We start from the raw sequence: 24,293 nt of genomic DNA on the forward strand, positions 1-24,293 counted from the left end.
AAATTGTACTGGAGATAACTACATGCATGAAATATGATTGGATTGAGTTTATGCACAGGGAATTAAAAGCAATTTTGGACCTTTATGCTGAAAATCTTCACCAGATTTGAGGACTATAATGTGAGGACTTTGGGTCATATATTGTGTGTCCTTTACACCTGGTCAACATTATTTTTGGAAGGATAACACTCTGTGTGGAGCATTAAAAATTAAATCTTGTCTTTTAATAAATGAAAAAAATATGTACATAATCCGTTTCTACGAGACAAAACAGGTCAAGTAAAAAAGCACAAACTTTTTTGAAGCTAAAGCACAGAGAGGGCATTTCCTAGAAGCGAGCGTATGCACCCCTCTGAGGAGCGGGCTGAGCTCCACCCTGCTGCAGCTGATGGCGGAGCTGCTGGGAGTAAGGATCCTCCAGGGATTTAACTGACACTGTTGTCTTAGGCCCAGTCTTCCACTCTATGCCACTCTCGTCCACCACAGAGGCCTCCACAGTGACAGTGTGAGTGCCCAAGATGGAGAAATTCAGCAAGAACTGGGTGCTGAAGTAGTCGTTGTGGGGCTCTACCCGCTGCTCGATCTCATTAGTTTTAGTGTCGAGTGGAATCTAACAGGGGAAAAAAACCAAAAACAAACATCAGAGCAAGCATAATCTGTGGATAAATACAATATATATATGTTATCAGGGTTCCTGAAGCTAAAGGCCAGATGGATTTAAGTATAAGACCAATTTTCTAATGATCAAAAGTGACAATTTTATTTTGCCCAAAATTTTATGTTTTTTTTTTGTCCAGTGAAAAAGTTAGATTATCTATGTCAAATGTTGAAAAAAAACAACCCTTTTTAGAGTGGATCACATGGAAGACGATGAAAATATTATGTTGTCATTAAAGTATCTATTTGGTTTACCAACAGAAGTGGGAGATATCTGGCATTTCTGGCCTGGTTTCTGTTTGATTTTGTGTTTCTCAGTCTGCATGTGAGAGGGTTAATGCTTGGATTAATCCCATCATGGCAAGTTAAAGAAAAGGAATTTATGAAATTATTTAACAAAAAGAAATTTTTACCAAATATTTTGACATTTTACAATGTAATGTAAGAAAAAACAATTCCTAAATCCTACTCCCCATGTCTGAGCATTTTTAAGACTTTTGAAACTTAATTTAAGTCAATTTAATACCAATTAAGGCCTTATTTTTAGATTAATTAAGTCAATGCCTTTTAAGATTTTTTTAAGGATCCGTGGGAACCCTGCTTATACAGTTTCAAAAATAAGATACGAGCTTTAATACAAAAACAAAATTGGAATATCCTCTATGCTGTATAATAAAAAGGACACAATGATGTTCAAATATTTGCATTTCTGAGCAAAGATGAAGGCAAACACGAGATACCTTGTAGTCAGGTCCCGTCTTGCTCTGGAGGACTGAAGTGACATTCAGACAGACGGACTGGATTTTCCTGAAGAGTCCTGGCGTTGAACCGTGCTGCACCACCCCCTCCACCTTCAGAGTCAGCTGCTGGCTGCTCTGCACTGGGATCGGTTCACTCGGCGTCCGTGGGGAAGGAGAGAGGGCGAGCTGGAAAAATGTAAAAAAGACGTTCATGTGTCAGCCTTAAGAGAGCTAAAGAAAGACTGTCATATATAGCTGCAACTGCACTGCATGTTCCCTCAGACTGAGCTGCTGCTGTCAGTCAGCAGTGAGCCTGCGTGACAACCTTTATCTACTCTGATAAAAATAAACATCCGTTGCATTTGCTGTGTATGCTGGTTAAGTGATTTAAAAAAACAAACTTAAGGAAAAGTTTGAGGGAATGTTGGTCTTTTTAAGGATTTCCCATTTTTCATTTTGTTAATTAAGTGATCATTAAAGGGACTGTTCACCCAAAAATCAAAAATACACATTTTTCCTCTATCCTGCAGAGCTGATTATCAGTCTAGACTGTTTTGGTGCGAGTTTCTGAGTGTTGGAGATATCAGCCGTAGAGATGTCGGCCTTCTCTAGAAAATAATGGAATTAGATGGTACTCAGCTGTTCAAAGCGCCAATTTAAAAAAAAACAAAACTCAATAGCAATAGCTGCTTTTACACAGAGATTGTAGTATGAGCCGCAGCCAAGTCCCCGTCCTGTACCGCCCCTACGTTTTTACACAGAACCAAACAACGGCGGCATCACTCTGCTCCAGTGTGTTAATTTATACTGCATCGCTGCATCACACAATCAAAAGAGGCATGACGGGCGTGACATGTAACAAAACAGCGTCCGCCTCTAGTGTGACATAGATTATATCCATCGGCAGCTCTTTCTAAACAATAACAAACACATAACATGTCAATCACAAACATTTATTGTCACTGTTATATGGCGGCTGATCTCATCCTGTGCTCGGAGGGTAAGGGGCGCCCGAATATCATTGTTTTCCCAGTTTGCGGACATTTGCTCCCTCTGTTCTTCTTCTTTGTATTAGCCACTAATTGCCAACAACTGCTTTTTAATTCTCCTGCAGTGGGTCACACACATAAACACGTCAAAACGTCACACCCATGGAGACTTCTGCCGGCTTTACTTTAACGCTGACGTTGTCACGGCGCTGTTAATACCTCCTGTCTCGGCTCAGAGGCGAGACCACTCTGTCCCTTTTTCTGCAATCGAACGTTATATACAGAATGGCAAGGCAACATAACGGCTTGCTTTTCCTGCCTTGAATAGGCGATGCAAATGTGGCTTATGTCTCTTTCCAGAAATCATGATCCGGTTACTAAACAGACCATCTACTGCATCTATTAATGGACGAGAGGCTTGTGCTCGTGACAGCAGGAGATGAAAACATTTACTTGATAACTGTCATTTTATTCTCTTTCACTGTGAAAAGGTTGTATGTATGTGTTTTTTTAATTCTCTTTAAAAGCACTACAGGTAGGAGGAAAAATATGCAGTTTGTAGTGTGTATCGGGACGATCTATATCTTAACCATTTGATGATAAATTGAGTTTCTGTACCTTAATGCTTGTTGACTGAAGCTTCTGGAAGAAATACCTCTGGAAAGACAGCGGGACCTTGAGCAGAGCTATGACGGCATCACAGAGACAGCCTGTATGCTGCAAAACAAGACAGTAAAAAAAAAATCCATCGTCTTTATTGACATTGTAAGCAATTAGCTGCAACTTATTTTCAAGTTTTTGTCATTTTGCTTCATCTTTTTGCAAACAGGTCCTGTTTAACTTAAAAAACAACAGTTATTAACAGGCCTGTATGGACAATATGCAGTAAAGACGCATACAGGTATGAGTCATTCTATAACATTACATTGTAACTTTGCCTTACCTCTCACAGGCATATTTACTACTTTTCCTTTTTATATTCAGTTTATTCATTCAGTTCATTTGCAAAGACTGCAAACAAATATCATTCCTCATATCTTAAATTCTCTTTTTTTACTTGTTCTCTCTTTACATACAGGATTTGATGAGCATTGTTGAAGGGAATCTGAGTTCTTAGATTTTTAATTACCAACCACTGCTTCTCTGTAATTGTGCATATAACAATAAAGAAAGTGTGCTTCCAATAATATCCAAAATAAAAATTAACAATTTAAAAGCAAACACTCATACTCAACAAACACTCAACAAAAATAGGTGAAGCAGCAGATTCAGCTCGACTCAACAAATTCACCACATAACTAACACTATATCAATGCAGAGCATTTGTCTGTCAGCTAAATTATTAAAGTATCTGTGATCGCGAGGTGCTCATATTAAACTTACCAGGTGTGAAACTGGAGGGTGTTTCTTGGTGAGGCCCTCCACTTCCTCCAACACACGACTGAAGACTGACATCATCCGACGCTCATATTCACTCTCTGTCTGGACCGACCCCAGGGTGCCGTACTCCTGAAAACTAGATAACAGAGACGGACAGAGACAATCTGTTACAGACAAATGACTGCAGGGGAGAATGGCTCCGGGGAATGTGAGCACTTTCAACAGAAACACTCAGGTACAAGGTACAGTGAAAAATCTAATGAAATAAAATGCTTTCCATTATGTCATCTATATTAAATGTGCAGCTAACAAAAAGAAGATACAGCCATGCATCACTCTGCAGTTAGTTAAAGCATGACTGCATTTCTTGAAAAATTCAATATGATGCATTTAAACATTGACGTTGACATTTTTTCCTCCTACTTTATTTGCTGTTTACCATGGAGAATACAACTTCAGCTCTTTGACTCAAGTTTAATAATAAAGGTAGCAGTTTTCTCAAATGTTTAGAAATGACAAACAATGCAATTTACACAAAAAATTAATGAAACTTTCTCCTAAACACCATCACCAACAAATTCACACATTCTGGGCCACAGCAGCTCTTACCTGGCTGCCTGCGGGTCCAGTATCAGTGCCTCTATCACATGGGAGACAAGCAAACAGCTCTGTTGTTGTCTGAGCAGACCGTTAAAGAAAAATGTCTGACATTAAAGAAAGAAGACACAACAGCAGAGAAACCAGAGGATGTGACGGAGACATGTTTGAGGATACAGCTCCACATTTCGAAGCGTGGCATAATCAGCATCAAACGACGACTGGTGTAAATCAGCGTAACGAGCTGCCAGACTTCTGAACTCATCCATGCAAACCTTCATCTGGGAAAAAGAAAAACAGTAGTGGCTTGGTGATAAACTAAATTTCATTTTCTCACATGAAATTTTAGTCCGGATAAATGATATGTGTCACAAGTTCTCAAATTGATGCCATCTAGCAATTTGGTGAGTGTCTCGTGTGCTATAGCATGTTACAACAAGACTAGCATGTTACAACTGTAGCCATTCCCTGCAGGCGCACAGCGACTGTGATTACCACACTATCTTTACCTGCATTGAGATACGGCCGCACCGCTGCAGGTCATTGCCTGAGGTGAGGGCGATGGTGGTGGCAATGGCCGGAGGAGGGCTGGTTTTTAAGCTGTTGCACGTACAAATGAGCTGCGACAGGGCTTGCAGGGTGTCGATCCGTAGCTTGATGAACTCACACTGGAATGTAAGCGGGCTCAGAGGAGTGCTGGCAGCCTGGAGGGAGGGGATTAATCAGATAACAGCACATAAACACGACAGTTAAAGAGTGACACGGCGTCTTGTTGAATTGAACTAACAAGATACAGTCAGTTATCAGGGGAGTTAATCCATTAACAATTTGAGATGCTGTGAGGTCAGCTTTAATACAAGACTATTGAGTGGCTGCAGCTTTAAAAGAGTAATTTGGATTTTTTTTTAAGTGCGGTTCAGTGGACAGGGGATGCAAACCATATTTTAGCCACCTACAAAATAGACATTAGTTCAAATGTATGCTATGTGAAAAATATTTTCAATACTTTATCTTGCTGTCAGACAGCCCTTCTTAACAAGGTCCTGAAGATGCTAGCGTTGCTCTCTTTAAAGACACCAGACTTCTTTGACAAAAACAGTAATTTTACCAGCAGAATAAAGGAGCTGCTGGCCTACTGCTGCCTCCATCTGTTAGGTTGTTTGTGTTAGGCGTGGGATGATATAACTTTACCTTACATTTAGTCAAAAAACAAATATTTTTTATTCCATCACATATAGGACACATCTTTCTTTGAGTGAAAATCTTTTTTTGTGGAAAAAAAAGAAACAAAAATTGTAAAACTTTAAAAAGCCAGTATTTTCAACTGTTTGAAAAGGCATGATCTTTTTTCTTTAGATTGGTACGTACAGAGCCTCTTTTTGCAGAGCCTCTGTAGGTAGCCGAGCGGTCTCTTTGGTTACTGCTGGATGTAATATTCACAATTATCTTGAAAATTAACTTCACCATGATCAACGTATGTATTTTCTGAGCGTCTTTTATCTCAATTTGCTTTAAAATCTTACAGCTTTCTACCCCTAGTATTTGTTATTTTGTGATTTTGGTCTTTTAAATGGTTAGATTTGATTCAAAGTCATACAATGACACAAACTTACTAACTGATGCAGCAGCAGACCAGCATTTGATTAGCCACTTAAAATGACAGTTTTTGGCAAAAGAATCTGGTGGCTTTGAAGAGAAGAGAAATAATGGCTTCATTTTCCTGTCAGAAATGGCTGTCTGATAGCAAGGTACAGTGGCTAAAATATTCCAAATATAGCGTACACCTAAACTTATACTGATTTTCTTTGTTGTTGTTGTTGTTGGCTAAAATGCGTTTTGCCGCTGCCCTCCTCCACTGCAGTACAACGCACAGCTTTTGTGGTACCTGCTTCTCCAAACTGCGGTTGTGCCGACCGCCATCAACTGCAGGTAATGCATTGACGACATGTAAGTACCTCATACAACCCCACTTCAAAAAATCCTCAACTACCCCTAAGCATCTGTCACTGGTGAAGTAGGAGGATGAATTGTATTAATATTTCTTGACAGGCAGATGCCTGGCAGTTATCTTACTGTGAGGGAAGCGATGCCCTTTTGGTAGGAGCGCAGAGCCTCGGCGATGGCGCTCATGGCTCCACTGTAGTCTCCGTCCTCTACATGACTCAAGCACTGCTCTGCCTGAGAAAACTCCTTCAGGCTGTTCAACCAGAAGTAGAAATGCTCTGATGCCACACGGGTCCGCAGACTCTGGTACAGCTCACTGGAGAACTCGTGGCATCCCTAAAAATAAATGATAACATTTCAGGTGTGTGATTTTGGCAGTACAATATCTGTGGTTTCTGCAGCTTTTGTGACACCTTTTCATTATTGCAAACAGATGCTTCCACTTTACCAGCTCTACAAAACACTTAAGGGTTGAGCCATTTTATAGCACAGGTTCAATTACGTTTAAGGTAAACAGATGAGATTACCATGCGTGAAGCCTGTCGTGCGATGCGGTACACCGTCCAGCCATTAGCAACGTTCTCCAGCTGCTGTTTGATGACTGTCTTCACTTCAGCTGACAGAGACGACTGGCTAGCAACAAAAATCACTGTTGCTAAGGAAACCTGCAGCACACAGTGGGAGAGATGAGTGTTGAAATCCATAATCAGATACTTGCAAGGGTATTAAAATGAGAATAAAAACAAGAAAGCCTTTTTAAAGACGAATGCACTGTCAGCTTTCCTTGCATCTAACTCCAACCGAAAACAGGTTTGCATGAGCAGGACATAGTGTACATATAACACACTTAGAACTTCACTGTCATGTAGATGCTTTTGTGAGTCTCCTGTGCTGAAAACATAAAAGCTACAGACTCTAAAATCTTTATTTTCCTGTCTCAACAGCAGCTGATGTTTGACTAATGCCGTCTCTCACCAGAAGCTCTTGCTGCTTGTCAGTGGAGGAGTGACTGGCCACTCTGTAGAGGTCCACCAGATCTCCCAGCATCCCATCGCCCAGCACTGGCAGGTGGGTGGCGATGGCTGCCAGAGCGTGGCACATGAGAACGCGAGAGGAGTCACAGGATAGGTGGAGCTGGCCGAGCAGGAATTCCACCGCTGATTGGCTGAGGTGGGGCCGACTTTTCAGCAGTTTGACCAATGAGGTGAGGGTTGTCTAGGAATGAAGAGTAGAGGGATGGGTATTACAAATCATTTATCGAGCAAAAATACCCCAAAAAAGTGTTTCAAATGTGAGGATCTACCGCTTTCCTTGGTCTTATATTATTATTAATTTTATATTTTTGGGTTTGGAAATGTTGGTTGAACAAAACAAGACATTTGATGAAGTCACTTTAGGCTCAAGGATACTGTGAGGTGCTTTTCTCACTGTTTTCTAATGTTTTGTAGAACAAACAATTGATCGATGAAACAAGAAAATAAACAACAGATAAACTGGTAACAAACAATCATTAGTTGCAGCCCTGCATACAGTCAGTGCCCTCTGCCTTGTGGTTTAAAGTTGTCTTACTTTGAGTGTGGCCTGTGCACTGGGGCTGCTGTCCTGACTGCAAAGCATCAGAAGAGACTCCACTCCCAGAACTGTGTCCTGCTCCAGCTTCACTATGTCTGGAGGAGAAATACAAACAGCAACACTGAGCCTTGGCACACAAGAGCAAAATTCAGTGGGCAGAAAATGAGATGAAGCCATTAATGCACAACTGGCTTTAAGAGAATCAAAAATCAAAATGTTTATCGTCACTGTGGTTATCTCAAGTACGATTATGTGAAATATTTTCTCTGAGAGGCTCCATTAAAGAACAGCAGTAAATAAAAAGACATGAAATATAAGGTAATGGAATCTTATAACACAATAAGCACATAAAAAACAATTTTAAAAAATATACATATTTTTGGAAAATGTATACATTTAAGAATCCCAAACCCGGGGCATTAACGGCTGTAACTAACCTTTGTCTGGACAGGAAATAGAAATGTTTGAGAGCACTATGACCCCATGAGCCGCCACTGCCAGGTTGCTGTGGTAACAGCATTCTTGTGCCAGTTTAACCAGGTCAGTGAGCCGGGGGGGAACCGAGGAGCCACCTGAGGAGAATATTTGAGAGGAACACACATCAGTCCAAACTCCTTCCCTTCTTCACAGTACAAATGACATTCATTAATAATAATACACATAAACAACGATTTGTTGTATTTAAAGTGAACACAACCTGTCATATTGTTAAAGTACTGCTTGATTGCAATTGTTCCAGAGAGGGTGGAGAGAACAGCCAACATCCCAAGCTTCAAACTGTTGTAAGGGCTGCTCAAGGCACATTCACACAGGGTCTGCGGAGATGAAACACGTATCAGGCATGTCCAAAGTCCCGCCTAGGGGCCAGGCGTGGCCCTCAGAATGATTTTAAGCTTGTCTCTTGTCCCCCAGCTTGTCTCTCAAAATATATTATATGTGGCCCAACACACAACATTAATCACTTTGCATTTTTGCCATTCACCTCATGATGGCAGGACCACCACACAATTTGTAGACATGCACCATTCAGGATCTTCGCAGGCAGAGCTAATGAGTTTTCATAAACAGGCGGTAAACAAGCAAGTGAAACTATCAGACCTTTCCTGCTAGTTAACTGTCATGCCCACAGCGGAGAAGCGTAAAGTTAACTGCAAAGGCTGCCGTCTTCGGGAGCAGTGGGAAGTTCAATACTTTCTCACTGAGAGACGAAGCAGTTGAATTTGTCTTGTTTATATGTTTTTTTTAAATAACCCATATGATGCAAGAAGCAGCTCGCCCCCAGTTATTTTCCTATTATCTAATCTGGCCCCCACTCAAAAAAGTTTGGACACTCCTGCAATAGATTACCAACAGAGTTTATACCAACACCACGACAACCGCCAGTGCAACTGTGACTCTACCTGAGTGTTTTCTCTGATCCAAAGATGAGGAGCCTTTTTAGCCAGGAGCTTCAGGTCATTAATTGCGAGTCTCTTCACAGCTTTCCGTGGGTCATCTTTCAGGTATTGAAGGAGGAGCTGCAGCTGTGCACATAAGGAAACAATTAAAAAGTAAATTATTTAGATTTTTTTGAAAAGCTGAAAGAGTGCAAATGTTAATTATAGCAACACAGCTACATCAATAATAGTTTAAAGTCAAAAATGCACAATTCTGGGTCTTCCATTTAGTCAAAAAACTACAGTAGGTATTTTGCACTTTTATCAGCATTCCCATGTTGTGCTGCTGGGCGCTGTTGAATTTTCTGTAGCTTATCACACAGCAACAAGCTGTAACCCCAGGTCCCAGTTTTTTGGATTTAGGTGAGAAATGTAGTTTGCGCGGCTAGTGTGTCTTTCTTGTACTACAATGTATTTTTCGATTTGTCTGTTTGTTTGTTGGAAGTTAAAAAGTATAATAAAAATATTGGAAAAAAACAAACAAACTCTGTGACAAACACAAGTTTATGATACTTGCATGTTTTGTTCAGCATGATAATCTTCACAGATGAACACCACTTTTGTGTGTTTTGAAGCATAAATGAAATCGCCTGAAGCAAAAAGCTATTGTTAGGCTAGAAACAAACTACATCGTGGTCGCACAACTTAAACGTCAACACCCCGAATAGTTCAACAACAATTGTTCAGCGCTCTTAATTTTCTACAAAACTCTCTCCTGTTAGCGTGACCTGATCTAGATAATGATCATGGCTACATCAATTGCTCGTCTCAGTAGTGGTTTCGGTGTGATGACGTCTAATGTCCCCGACAAACACTGTAGTCCAATTTAGCCCCTTGTTAGCAACTGCCTTTTTAAGACGTGTAAAACCTTAAAAGTTCAAAAATTGGGTTTACACTGACATATTTTATGTTGCAAAACAAAACGTCTAAATATCTTTAGCCTGTGTTAACCACAGACCTTATTTAAGGCATTTTACCGAAAACCTATTAAAAAAAACATAGACTTTGAGACGAGGGAACCCGAAGTGCAAAAATGCTTACAGACCTCCGTGTTTTAGGACACATTACTTCACCGCTCTTTTGCCCAGCCCTTAAAAAACTAAAATAACAACCATGTACAGCTCTGTCATGATAATACCTGTTTTGGTATATCGATGAGGGAGGACGCAGCCAGCTGGGTGAAGGTGTGCAGGGTGACGATGACCATGGGGGTGGAGGGGTAAGAGTTGCCCAGCTGCTGTAGAAGCTCTCTGCTGCTGGAGGCCAAGCTGGCATCATGGTGCATGTGCTGCAGCATGGGGATCAACTTCAGCTTCAGCTCCACTGGAGTGTCTAAACCTGAGGTTGAGACATAGATTCATAATGAAACGCTCTATAAAAGACAAAATGAGCATACCAACAACACATCTGATGAATAGTAACAAGTTACGTATATGATTTGTGGATTTTGCAGGAACCTGTATTCACAGTTTATCTCCAAATGTTGACTCCAAATATACAGAGACATTTGTATATTCTTTAGTTGGTGATTGGTGTTCTTTGAATGGACTGTAATTTCAGAGTTGCATGTTTAATGTTAATTATCAAATTATTTGATTTTTTTTTGTCATGAAATGCACAATGACCCGAGGATAGCACTTAAAAGCATTTCTAAAAACACTTATTTCCAAAGCTGTCCTTGATTGAAACTGGACTGTGTTCATTTTGTGTGGACAATAATGTTCACAAAGACCCCAATTTAATACTGTTGGAGAGAGATGGAGATGGAGAGAGAGAGAGAGAGAGAGAGAGAGAGAGGAGATGAAATAATGCAAACGGCCACAAGTTGGAGTTGAACTTGCAGCCGCTCTGCGAGGACACAAACCCAGTACATGGTTGTGTACTCACTCTACCAGGAGAGCTACCAGGCGCCCCAATAAAAGTTTTAAAAAGTCATCTTAAGAGCTCTTTGGATGCATCCAGTATAAATCACCTGATTTAGGGTTTGATTTGTTTTTATTTACAGTTTGGATAGTTGTCTGGAATGTGTATGAAACAGCCAAAGCTTGTAAAAAAAGTTGATAAGCACAGCACTTCTTGTTTCAAAAGTGATCTGGGAATTACTTCGTACAGAATAGACAGATTTTACCTTGGATCATCTCGCTGACTTTGTTGCAAATCCCTGCTGCAAAGTCTCTGAAATCAAATAAAACACACCAAATTTCTGTTATCAAAACAACATCCCATTTAAAGTACACGGACCAATGCTCAGGTACAGCAGTTTTCCTTACTTTGACTGTGCAGAGAAGCTTGCGGCAGCAAATATGGCTGCTTCCACTTCCACATTATCATGAGAGTCCAGACTTTGACGAATACTGTGGTGGGCATTCTTCCTGTCTGGGATGATAGAGGCCAAACTACCAAGCATCCTGAAGAGGATCAGAGAAACGGTTGGTTTTAAGTACAGTGTCAACATATGCTGGTGTCACCACCATTCTGAATTAGAAATCCTGTGCCAACAGTCAGGCCTGTTGTGTAAAACTTTAGTATTATTACCTAAGAGTGATGGCTCTGGCCACAGGGTCATTGCTATGGATGACCGAAAATACCCTTTTGACAAATTCGTCCACATTGAGGATCTTTTCGAGATGTTTCTCACTCTGTTGAGTTACTTTGAGCACACAGAGGCGCAGAAAGTTGTTCCTGAAATCAGAGAGACAAGCTTTCATAAACAAAGACAACTGTACCACAATTATTGATTTTTTATGTGTATCTGAGTTGTATAAGTTGGAAAACAACAAAAAAATAAAATAAAATACAATCAGTATCACTCATCACACACCAAAGCCATGTTACTTAAGGTTACTTAAAGTTACAAATAAAAAAATAACATATTTCATCAAAAGCCACATTAAATTAATAAAATCAAGCAGTTGTAACCAGAAAACTATGAGTAGTTTTACCTGATAAACACTTGGTCGTTAGCTTTAAAAAAAGACCTAAAACTGCTTTAGAGAAGCTTATATTCAACTTTCAGGATAAGGACTGTCATGCTGTTGAACTCAAGTATTTTTGAGAGGTGTGTATAACATCAAGATGAAATGCTCTTGTAATCTTCTTTTTCCCCCTTTTTTAATTAACCTTATTTTTAATTTGTCTACTGAAAGGAAACGGTGCAGAGTTAAAGGTGATGTCTCCCACTCTGAACCCCCCTCCCCATTCCAACCGCCCCTCTCTTCCAAGGTCAACATACATAATTGCATGTATATTAAATAAATGGAGACTATCTATAAATAGTATATATATATATAAAGATAGATATAGATATATAGAGAGAGAGCAAGACCCCAGAATGTTGCTCATTTTGTATTTGGGATCAAATGTTTTGCCACACACATGTGACAGGTATTCAAAGATAGGGCGCCAGAATTTACCCAGTGCCCCTGACATGCTAAAAACTGTTGTAATTTTCTCAGTACACTGTGTTACTATTGACTAAGTGAACCTCATATACCGACAACTTTAGGCGTGACAGTTGGTTTTATTATAAACCATTAAAATATGGTTTAAAGCTTTGATCAGAATCGGAAACTAATAATACTTGTCATCGAGCAACTGTCGTCTTTGTACAAAGTCACACAGCATCCATACCCGAGTCTGAAGATGTCAGCTAGCTTCAGAAAAGCAGAGTTGATGAGGATGGGGAAAGGGTACTTCTGGAAGAGTTTGGGAAAGAGCACCACAGCCTCACACTGCTCCCCCAGCTTTCCCGACCGCAACCCTGGAAAATAAGCAGTTTCACTGGTCACAACAAAGCAGGGACGTCTTATATAGACAGCTACACTTAGCAAACACCGACACACAGAGAAGACGGAACACACAGAACCAGACTTCAACCGGTGCTAACGAGCTAGCATGCTAACGCAGCTAACGTACCCTTGTCCAGCTCCAGGAGAGCGGAATTAGCGTCCAGCTCCTGTTCGCCATAACAAGCCTCAGACAGGAATGAGCGCGCAGATGAAAGCGACATATTTTAGTTATTTTTTGGGGGTAAAAACAGGCTTGACAGCACCCACGAGCCGTTAGCTTTTCATTGTACTGGCGGCGAAACCTGAAACCGGGTGATACTGCAAAAACATTTCCGGTCTACAGGTTTGGATTTCACAATAAAGGTCTTGTTTTACTGCTTAAATCTAAATCTGAAAACCTAAACAATTCTTTGTGAAACAAAATATACAGAATAAAATAAAATAAAATAAAATAGAATAAAATAAAATTAAATTAAATTAAATTAAATTAAATTAAATTAAATTAAATTAAATTAAATTAAAATACCACTTACATGAAAATGACAAAGTACATTTATTGAAGTACTGTACTATTTCAAGGTACTTAAACTTTGGTATGTCCATATTATTATATTATTATGTTATCATCTATCTGCACATTTTAATCAAGCCAGTTAAAGTGGTTTAATTCAATCTGCTTATACTACCACCACTAGGCTATTGCCAAAAATGAACTTGCCCAGCACTGACCCAGAATCGGCATATGCCAGAAGAAATCAGTTGGGCCTTGTCCTGGCCGATTCTGGTGAGACACGGGATAAATGACTTCCCAAAATGAAGTCTCATAAACTGGTTTAATTCTGGCAACCAACACTGCCATCACTGAGTACCCAACAATTTGTATAAGTACAGCTGTAATGATAAGTCAGTTAATCATTTGGTTGATTGACAGGCTTTTATTAGGGAACCCAGCTGGCAATTTTGGTTCTAAAAAAAAGTTAATTTATTTGGACATACACTTGCCAACTTACAGACTGTCACAGGGGACATTTTCTGTATTGAGCACTTTTTAAATTTTTTTTACAAATTTCTGATAGTAGGTCTACTGATATATTTTACTTAGGTGATATTATCAATGCAGGACTTTGTATAGTGTTATTATAGTGTGTTAGTACTTTTACATAAGTAAACGTAAATTCACATAAGTAGCCTAAATCATCTGAATACTTCCACCACCACTGCCTATGATCCATGCAACACAGAGATTACGTATGTTGATCCATTTCTTGGTATAATTACTGTAATGAGGGTAATTTATTGTGAAAAAAACGGATCGATCGGTATCTTTAGTAAACTTTACAGAACACGGTCTCACACAGGAAGCGGATGTGGAAGCGACGCCGCAGAGGAAGTGGCCCTTTCAGCCAATGGCAGCGTGTGACGCCAGTTTAGCGGGGGATTCAGTCCTGTGCTTAGAAGAGCAGTTCGCGGGAAAGACAGGCAGCAACAACGACACGGAAAAAGACCACCAGCTAACAATCTGACAAACTTCTCAGCTACATTAACATTATTTCAGATCGTTCTCTACTGCGCTGTAGACTGCAGGGATGCTTTTCCGCTCCATAGTCGACAGAGGAGTGGGCAGAAGACGGCAGAATGGTGAGATTTTGGGGATATTTCGGGGGGATTTTAGGTTCCCGGGTGTGTCCTGTAGTTTCTTGTGCTATGTAAGTAAGCAGGGTTAACATCAAGGGGGATGTAAGCTAATACATTTTCTTTGTTTCGCGTTTGGAGTAAAACCACCGCAGTTTGCAGATGCAACTATAGTCTTGTGTGATTGTGTTGCCATGGCAGTATAATTTAACGATCCAAAATAGCTCAAATTAACGTTTGTTTATGTTACTACTGTAACGTGCTGTTACATTAATCCGCGTAAAAAGACGCTTCATAAATGTGTCTAAAATTAATTTCGCCATTTTTAATAAGTACATTTTATAGCGACCACAATATTGAAAATGTTGGACGAAAAAACGGATGCTTCATGCATTGTAATTGAGTCTACTGTTATTATTTATCAATCTTAACTCTTTGTAACCATTTTTCTAATTATCATAACTATATATTGAATAATTTTACATATTATAAGCACAGTAATGTTACTGATATACAGATGAGTATAATTGGCTGTTTTTTTTATCCATTAATTTCTGGGTCATTTCTTTTTAAGTTGCTCATTGCTTTCTTCCCATATTTTTGAAAGAAATCAGGCCTATTTGTTCCGGTTTCAAAGGGTTAAAATAAGAAAAACAAACCCTTAGGTGACTACATTTTTTACTATAAAGTTTGTGTGTAATCAGTAATTTGGACTTGAGCCTCCTGAGTGATGGAGGGAGAAAGCATCACCCTCCCTTTACCACAAATACTCATACTTCACAGTTTCTGGCGATGATAAATTGTGTGATTTGGAGATTTTTTTTTACTGAAAACATGCTTTTAAAACCCACTTAAGAGTTTTGGTGTTCTGAGAGTATTAAAATAAATACAACGTACAACCATTTAAAGTTGAATGGCCTCCCATAAGCCAAATCAAAAAATATAACTCCCTCCCCAGTGCTTAAAAAATGATCTGAAGTGGCCCGCTATTTTTCACCAGCCCCTCGCCTTTTATAAATAACCAACAGTCCCTAATAATGAGTTTCTGTCAAGCCTTTTATTACTGATTTCAAAGTAAAAAGTCAAACATAGCCTAAAAAACACGTAACTCCTTCAATCTAATAGAAAGAATAATAAGTATTTCACAATAGTTTTAGTACAGTGTCTGACTAAATTCATAGGTGTGGATTTTAGGGGGGGCACAGGGGACGCGTCCCCCTCAATATTTAGAACGTGCATTTGTCCCCTCCAATAATGACATGAAAGTAGCAGAGGACTTTTATTTTGGTGAAATTAAATAATGTTTCCACCATAGACTGATTCAGAAAAGGCACAAATCGGTGCCAAAAAATTACCGGAAGGTAGGGAATTAAGTATTTGATGCTCAAAATCCTGAAATGTTGAAACAAATCTTAAACCCTTGACTAAATTTCCTTTCTTCTTTGGTCTCCGCAGCTCTCCCTGCAGACCCCTGGCCACGGTACCCTCTGAGCTCTCTGCTAGGAGGCTATCAGTGCGTCCGCCATGATGAACACATCTCCTATGGCAACCTGGGTGACTCTGTGCCACCATTTGGAATGGCGTTCTCCTCTGGTAACCAACCAGTGCATACCATATTATCATCAGGTGATTTACAAGAGAGCTAGGCATTGTTGACATTCATCTGTGCATCCCTCCTCTCCCATCTCTCTTCAGCGGGGCACATGCAGAATGTCCTCGCAGCAGCGAATGAAGAAGGCATTGTTAGGATCTACAACACAGAGAGCCGGGAAAACCCTCTTCTTAAAGGTTTGTGCAGAAACTCCTGTGTTTTACTACAGTTCTGTGCATTATCAGGATATATCAGTGGCTAACGGTGTGTGAATGTTTGCAGAATGGCTGGCTCATGAGAATGCTGTCTTCGACATAGCCTGGGTACCAGGGGAGCCTCACTTAGTAAGTACACTTTAAATTCATGCCACATCAACACCACACTGTGAATCATGTTGTCTGTAACATATTTTAAATACTTTATATAAGTGCATTAGACTTTAATAATATTTGTTCCTTATATATATTTAAGATTTATTTATATATAAGAGTATCTACTCTTGTATGTACTGCAGCTTTTAAAGAAATACTTCACCCCCCAAATGATCATTTTGGAGGTGAAATATCTTTTAAAGCTGTTTGTAAACTCCATTTTTTCATAAATAAAGCCTTCTTTAAATACATTTTATTTGTCATGTGTCCCTTAGGTGACTGCTGCTGGTGATCAGATGGCCAGGCTGTGGGATGTGAAGTCGGGGGAGCTGTTAGGGAGCTTCAAGGGTCACCTCTGCAGCCTCAAGTCTGTTGCTTTCACACCTCAAGAGAAAGGTATGCTATATACTGATCAAATTTTTTTTTTCTGTCAAATGTCTAAAAAACACATTGTATTGATAATGTGAAGCTGGATTTTGGGGCAGCCTGTTATTTATGGAAATGTTAACATATGTGTTATAGCATTTATAATCATATATTTTTACTGTTTACCAGGAAGAAAAACTATTGCAATCTTAATATAAAATAAAAGAAAAGAAAGTGTAAGAGCCAAATATGTTGTTTAACTAAGCAAACATTAATTGCCATTTAACGTGTGTACACTGGATGGTGTTATGCTGGTTGGGCTCAAGAAGAAGTTGCTGTCAGGTGCTTGACCCTGGAGGGCAAAGTGTTTCTGACCACTGTGGCACTATAGATTTGTTTGTCATGCTATAATTGGTGTGTTTGGTTAGTTGATGGAAATGAAAAAACTGACTTTATTCACCTTCAATTACAATGGAATCAACAAAGAGAATTATTATTCTGCAACCAAAGCCTGCAGATCCTTTACTGAATACAACACACACCGCAAAGGTGGCGTAAGGCATCAAACCAAAGTAAGTGCGCCAGCCGGGTCACTCCTGTATTAGATATCTCAGTAGCTTGAAGTAATATACTTAGCTGCTACAATTATTTGTCGAAAACCCTTTGCCCTATTGGGTCAAACACCTGACGCCAACAATGACCCTCCTACCTCTATTCCTGAGCCCAAGATACCAGCATTGCAATAATGAACAATTAATGCCTGGTTAGATAGAGAGCATATTTGGCTCTTACAGAAACTGTATTTTTTAGTCTTTTTATGTGAAGTAGGTGGATGCATGACATTAAATTATATATATTTTGCATTATTGATGCCTATTTGTATCACATTACTGATGCTTTGTCTTCTGTTAAACAGCTGTGTTCTGTACTGGGGCCAGAGATGGAAATATTATGGTCTGGGACACCAGGTGCAGCAAAAAAGGTATTAATCAAAATTTCACTTACAAAGGTTTTTGTCTATTGTGTTGTGAATATTTAGTGTTTAATGAGATCCAGTCTTAATTTTAAAAATGATATAATCAGTTATGCCTTAAGGGGCAAATGCATAGAGATTAGTTGGACTGTTTATATGTGTGTGATCATGTTTGTGTTTGTCTCTCAGATGGTTTCTACAGACAGGTGAAACAGATCAGTGGTGCTCACAACAAAGCAGAGACAAACCCCCTCGCCAAAACCAAGAAGAGGCGGAGCAGCACGCGTGGCATGGCTCCCAGTGTGGTGAGTTTCTTTAACGACTTGAATGAAACAAAGAGTAAGGCTGTGCAGAAAAGAAGGCTGATCTCTGAGTGTCTTATCTCTCTTGAAGGACACCCAGCAAAGTGTCACAGTGGTTTTGTTTCGGGATCAGCACACACTCATCTCCTCTGGGGCTGTTGATGGGTAAGAAACCACTGTTGTGTCTAACACGCAGCAAATGAGCATAAAATGACTTTCAATGCAAGCAGACATGCATGATCAAATTTGTTTTTCCATTTCATTCTTCTTAACCAGAGTGATCAAGATGTGGGATCTGAGGAAGAACTACACTGCACACCGCCAAGATCCTGTTCCACTGCAGACGTACCCGTACCCGGGTTCTTGCATGCGCATGAGACTGGGTTAGTTTTGTACAATACTAGCTGTCATGTGTGCCTGAAACATGCAAATGACCAGAATAAGCTGAATGTTGATTTGCATGTTGTTTTGCAGGTTATTCAGGACTTGTTCTGGACTCCACGAGATCCAACGTTTTATGTAACTGCACAGATGATAGTATCTACATGTTCAATGTCAGCGGAGTGAAAACGACTCCAGGTAAAAAAAAAAAAAGGACTCCACTCTGACTAAACACTCTGTCTAAATGTGCCAAAAAAGACAGTTTCTAGCTTATCCCTATTTTAATTCATTGCCACTGCAAATCACTAGATGGGGCTGCAAACTAATGTCATTTGTTTTAATTTTCATGGAGAGCGAAGCAAGAGTGCACTGTTTGATAGAGGAAATGTAGAGAGGCGGAGACTTTGTGTGCTTGTACACAAATATTGTAATATCTTCAAGTTCAGGCTTTAAACATGTGAAGTCCTGAGGGATGTGGACCCTGGACTGCTCAGTAGCACCAAATGAGCTGAACAGGAGCTGAAGGACAGTTGAGTGTCTCTGGACATTCTGTAAAAGATCTTAAAGGACTTAAAGAGCTCCACCCACAAAATGACAACGTGCATTTCAGTTGCTCGCTGGTATTATGTTGAATTTGTGAAGAAAACGTTTTTTCTCACATGCCTCTGGTGAACGGAGATTTCAAAGACAGAGAACATTCTTGATGAATTGAAGTCAGTTAGTTGCTTTGTGTTATTAAGTGACTGATGTTTTGAAGGGTTTGTTCAGATTCACCACAAAAACACAAAGAAACTAACTGATCGAAGCAGTGGGACAACAGCAGCTCCTATAGTCAGCGAGGTAAAATTGCTGTTTTTGTCACTGGATTCTCAGAGATAAGTTTCACTTGCAGCTTAGTTGTCCGTTGGAAAGGACTGCTTGTTTACTGAGCATAGGTCTGAATAAATGGGACTTGGATTATACTGCACGACTTGTGTTTTGCTGTTGTCAGACACAAACCCCTTTTATTTCAATTCATCAAGAATTGTTAAAAAACACAAATTCAAGGTAACATGTGAAAAATGATAGACACATTTTCAAGGTAACAGGGTGAGTAATTGATCTACCAATGGCCACTGTGGGGGTGAAGTATTCCTGTAACACTAATGCATCTCATTAAGCACATGCCATTTATTTATATTACTCTGTTCTCTTTTTTTGTATTTTTAGGCTCATTTGCCTCCCGGATTTGACCTTTATTTAGTTTATTCTCACGTGCTGTTTGTTTTCCTTCACAGTTGCGGTTTTCAGCGGCCACCAGAACTCCTCGTTTTATGTTAAGTCCACTATTAGTCCAGATGACCAGTTCTTGGCCAGCGGCTCAAGCGACAATAATGCATACATCTGGAAGGTACTGTCTTGATTTTATTTCTTCCATAAATGGAAAATTGGGTTGTGTCCATAATGTTTAACGGCGATTTTTCATCTGATGATACATTTCAGATCTCTGACCCTAATCATCCTCCCATGATGCTCCAAGGCCATAGCGAGGAAGTGACATCTGTTGCGTGGTGCCCGACAGACTTTACGAAGGTGAGGCACAAACTTTTATATTTCCACTGTAGTTTGAGTTTTTCAAAGACTCTAAGTATGATTCAGGGGTTTTTGCGTGTCCCTGCTGTGAAGCTGAGCTGTTTTAACAGGCTAGACAGATGGATTTAGCTCCGTATAATCCCCACTGCTCTGTTTGCAGATTGCTTCCTGTTCTGATGACCACACTATTCGGATCTGGAGGCTTCACCGGGAAATGGATGGAGCACAGTCCTCAGTGGGGGACGCCAACCTTGTGGGCTGGGCACGTCCTAAATCTCCCTCAGGTGAGCATCACAACTACCATGAATTGCCTTGAAACAATATACTGTTTCTTTCAGAGTCTGTTTTATTCTCTTTTCTCCCCTGAGCATTAGAAATATGGAGTTTGTTATTGTTAAAGATAGTTGCTGTTCTGCCTGTGGATGCAAAATGTGTCACTCAAAGTACTTATGGTGAACTAACTTGGACTTCTGCTTTGTTTAGGGCCTTCAATCAGAGCTGAAACAACCCCTGCCAAGAACCAGAGGACAGAGAGTCTTGGAGGACTGGCCTCACCCCAGCTTGCTTCCTGTGCTCCCAGTGGAGCCGCTCTGCCGCTGCCCTCCAGCACCACCTCACCCATCCCCTCTCAGGGTGCTAAGGCTGCTGCCGTCCGCCAGAGAACACCGTCCTCTATCAAGCAATGGTTATCCCCAAGCCGTGGATCTCCCGGTCAGGTCAGCCCTCCACTCCGCCGGGTGCTGAGCCCGTGTCCCCAGAGCCCGGCGAGCAGCGCCTCTCCCACTGAACGACGGGCCAAACGCAGGCTGGAGACTGGTGAAGATGCATCCGCGCACTGCGGGGGTGCCGAACAGTGTGACTGTGTTACTGAACTCTACCCTGCGGCCAAGAGGAGCCGGACCCTGTCTGGAATCTGCTGCCTGACTCAAGAGAGCCGGCTACAAACAGACTGTCACACCGAGGGAAACAATCTAGTCTCATTAAGGCAGACTGGGAAGGAGAACTGCTCTCCCAGAGCAAAGGACTGGTTGTCAGAGATGGGCCTAAAGATGAGGAAATGTCAAGGAAGCCCGAGTACTCCCAGAAGCCCCAGTGCCTCCAAGAAACAAGACGGCAAGACACCAGCTTCACCAGTAAGTACAAAAATCTGCTACAGCAGTGAATCAGTTTGACCTTTTCTCAGTAGTATTAGTGTTACGACTGTATCGTGTCCTAATCGAACGACATTTCAAGTCCACACAATGCTTAGCCATGCCAACATTCCTGTTTTTAACAAACTGCAATATTGAGCGATGCTGACAAGACATTGAGATTCAGAACGGCCTCGATAGCAGCATCCATCTTGTCTTTAGCGATGACCATTGTTGTTACTACTCCTTATTGCTTCTGGCGCACTGCTTGACTAAGCATGAAAACAGCTTGACACCGCCATTAGTCCCTTCTGTGGTGCTCATATGTTGATTTTTATTTGACCAGGAAACCGCTGCCTCCTGTAATGATGCTAGAGGAGTCAGTCAACTAAAACTTAGTGAAGTGGGTGGATTTAGAGGTCTGGACTGAGGCCCCTAAGATCAGCGGTGAGCTTTGATGCCAAATTTAACTTAAACGTCCATCATGTGATGCCAGAGGGCCCCAAAATACTTTTTTTCCATAGACTTATATTGTGGAAGAGATGCCTGTAAATCAATGGATACATATTTTTGAGCATCACATTTGCCACAAACTGACTAATTTCTCTTTTGGGATTTGATCCATTTGGTCAGATAACATTTTGAAAGCCTGTAGCCGTACAATTCTATCATTGTTTTTCCCATTCAAGTTAGCAGAGTGCTAAACAGGAGGTTTGCTTCTCAGCTGGCAGACGTCTTTAGTGCGCTTGCTCTATGGGCGCCACAGTGCAGAGGATCTGTGTAATTTCCAGGCTGCCAGGAGGGCAGCTGACCCTTGCTTTCAGTTTTTCAATGGGCTAATGCATTTTATACAGCTGTTGAGTTATGAAAGACTGAAACACAGAAGCATTATCACTGTCTGACATTGTAATTTGACATCGTGGGAAATGGCTCATTTTCTCTCTTGTGGAGAGTTAGCTATAAGATCTGTATCATTCTTACGTCTGTAACGGGAAGCAAAGCCACACCACATAACTGCAACATCCACAGTTCGACGGCGGCCCGGGTCTTGTGTTTCATGTCACACCCCTCTCTCTGTATTCATGTCTGTATCTGTACCAAAGTGACAAAAGCTATACATAGCTGTTTTCCTATTATTCTAGTCTTTGTACCAAGTTAAGCTAATATGCTGCTCACTGAAGCTTCTTGTTTACTGTACAGATATGAGAGCAGTATCTCCTCTCCAAACTCTTAACAAAACAGTGAATATGTGTATTTCCCCAAAATGTGAATGCTTTATTAATATCATAGCTGTAACAGGGGGCATTTTACTGCCAAACAAGTTTATTTCATTTCGATACATTAACTATAATGTGCTTACAATACTTATTACTTTAATAAAGTAGGGTTTTGAATACACCTTTTAAAACATGGAGCAACATCAGTTTTGCTGCTTTCAGATGCCTTTCACAAATATTTCAACCTTTGAATCTTGCAAATTGGTGCGATTTCTTTCAAAAACATGATAAGATATGTTCCACAAATTGCACATTGAATAGCTAGGGAAAAAATATATTTCTAATTATCGTAATTACATATGAAAGTTATGTTACAGAATTCTTAGAATTTTAAGCACTTTTTAGAAGGTCATTTCTTTGTTTTGTTTTTCTTTCTTTTTTTTATTGATTATTATTTTTTTTTGTACTAATTGTCAGGACATTTTCTTGTACTTTTTACGAATTTCTTGCTAGTTTAGGGGTTGTTTTTTCTTTTGTTGCTCATTGCCTTATTCCTGTGTTTTCTGAAAGAAATCGAGCCAGTTCGCTCAGGTTTTTAATGGTTAAGGCGAAGTGAACAGCTGCTCTTATTTAAGATTATTGTCACTCATGCAGAATCACTGTAGGGACACATAAATATTTGACATTTCTCATGGCTGCACCTTCTTTCATTTTGAATATGCGGCTTGAGGAATATTTGTTTGGTATTTGAGGTTTGTCCTTTCTTATTAGTGCCAATGCTTACATGCGTGAGGATGTTTTACAGCTGTTAATATCGCAGCTGACCTTTATTTGTTTCTTGTTTTTCAGACCATCCGCTCGCCACAAAACATGAAGAAAATCTCCATGTATTTCATGAGAAGACCTCTGGAGTGACCACTCGTGCCAGTCAGATGCTCTGTGCTTCTGTTTAAAATGCTAGAATTTTATTTTGAGTATTTTTAACCTGAACACACAGACGATGCGCCTCTAAGAACACTGATCTATGTCCAGGTTACATGAGCACATGAACCCGAGCTGCATAGAGATTACAGAACTGTCTGAATATTTAACTCTACAGTTTTTTTCCTGAGAGGCTGCTGTTTTATTTTAATTGGGCAATGTGTTTTGCAGTTACCTCCTACACAATTTTCTGGTGAAGTGCAGAATCTCTGGTTTAAAAAAATCAAGTTGCATGTCGCTGATTAAATCTTTCAATTTACTCAAACCTGACAACTTCAAGAGATGCATTAATATTTAATACAAGAATTTGATGAATTGTTCAGAAGATCAACCAGTTATTAATGTTCAAGTGCAGATAAAATGTTTTAATATTCTAAAAATCTGCAAAAAAACAAACATTTATTTGATCCACATCCAGGTTTATTTATCGCTTCATTTATTTTATGGGTTTTTTTTTCGTGTTTGGCTTTGACCTTTTTCTTTCAGTGTCACACATACAATTCTGCAAAATGTGATCTTTTTGAGCTAATGCTTAAGTTGTTTATATGTACAAAATAACCAATGATTGTTGCTTGGTTCATTTGTATTTAATTGACACAAATTTGCTGTGATCAGATTTTATTAAACAGAAATGGGTTTTCTAATTGTCCGTTGCATTCTGTCTGTTGCACGTT

At 40.0% G+C, this 24,293-nt stretch overlaps 2 protein-coding genes across 2 annotated transcripts; one reads left to right on the forward strand and one right to left on the reverse strand.

The window, feature by feature from the left end:
- Window positions 1-202: 202 nt before the first annotated feature.
- On the reverse strand, window positions 203-13,433 carry ints7 (integrator complex subunit 7). Its single transcript, XM_042503314.2, has 20 exons — window positions 13,231-13,433; window positions 12,946-13,075; window positions 11,851-11,997; window positions 11,586-11,723; window positions 11,444-11,490; window positions 10,454-10,653; window positions 9,280-9,402; window positions 8,577-8,694; window positions 8,317-8,451; window positions 7,877-7,974; window positions 7,283-7,522; window positions 6,835-6,972; window positions 6,437-6,643; window positions 4,873-5,067; window positions 4,541-4,644; window positions 4,376-4,444; window positions 3,770-3,902; window positions 3,005-3,103; window positions 1,398-1,583; window positions 203-610 (listed from the first exon to the last, which is right to left on the reverse strand). Exons 1-20 carry the CDS (start codon window positions 13,322-13,324, stop codon window positions 329-331), a joined length of 2,883 nt encoding a protein of 960 aa, XP_042359248.1. The 5' UTR covers window positions 13,325-13,433; the 3' UTR covers window positions 203-328.
- A 1,062-nt stretch (window positions 13,434-14,495) lies between these two features.
- Window positions 14,496-24,263, forward strand: dtl (denticleless E3 ubiquitin protein ligase adapter). Its single transcript, XM_042503684.2, has 15 exons — window positions 14,496-14,741; window positions 16,191-16,328; window positions 16,431-16,523; window positions 16,609-16,670; window positions 16,973-17,093; window positions 17,980-18,045; window positions 18,226-18,341; window positions 18,430-18,503; window positions 18,615-18,721; window positions 18,813-18,917; window positions 19,997-20,109; window positions 20,202-20,291; window positions 20,452-20,575; window positions 20,775-21,424; window positions 23,488-24,263. Exons 1-15 carry the CDS (start codon window positions 14,690-14,692, stop codon window positions 23,551-23,553), a joined length of 1,977 nt encoding a protein of 658 aa, XP_042359618.2. The 5' UTR covers window positions 14,496-14,689; the 3' UTR covers window positions 23,554-24,263.
- Window positions 24,264-24,293: the final 30 nt, after the last annotated feature.

Source organism: Plectropomus leopardus, chromosome 16, assembly GCF_026936395.1.
Source record: "Plectropomus leopardus strain MGB_pleo_1.0 chromosome 16, ASM2693639v1, whole genome shotgun sequence".
Lineage (NCBI taxonomy): Eukaryota > Metazoa > Chordata > Actinopteri > Perciformes > Serranidae > Plectropomus > Plectropomus leopardus.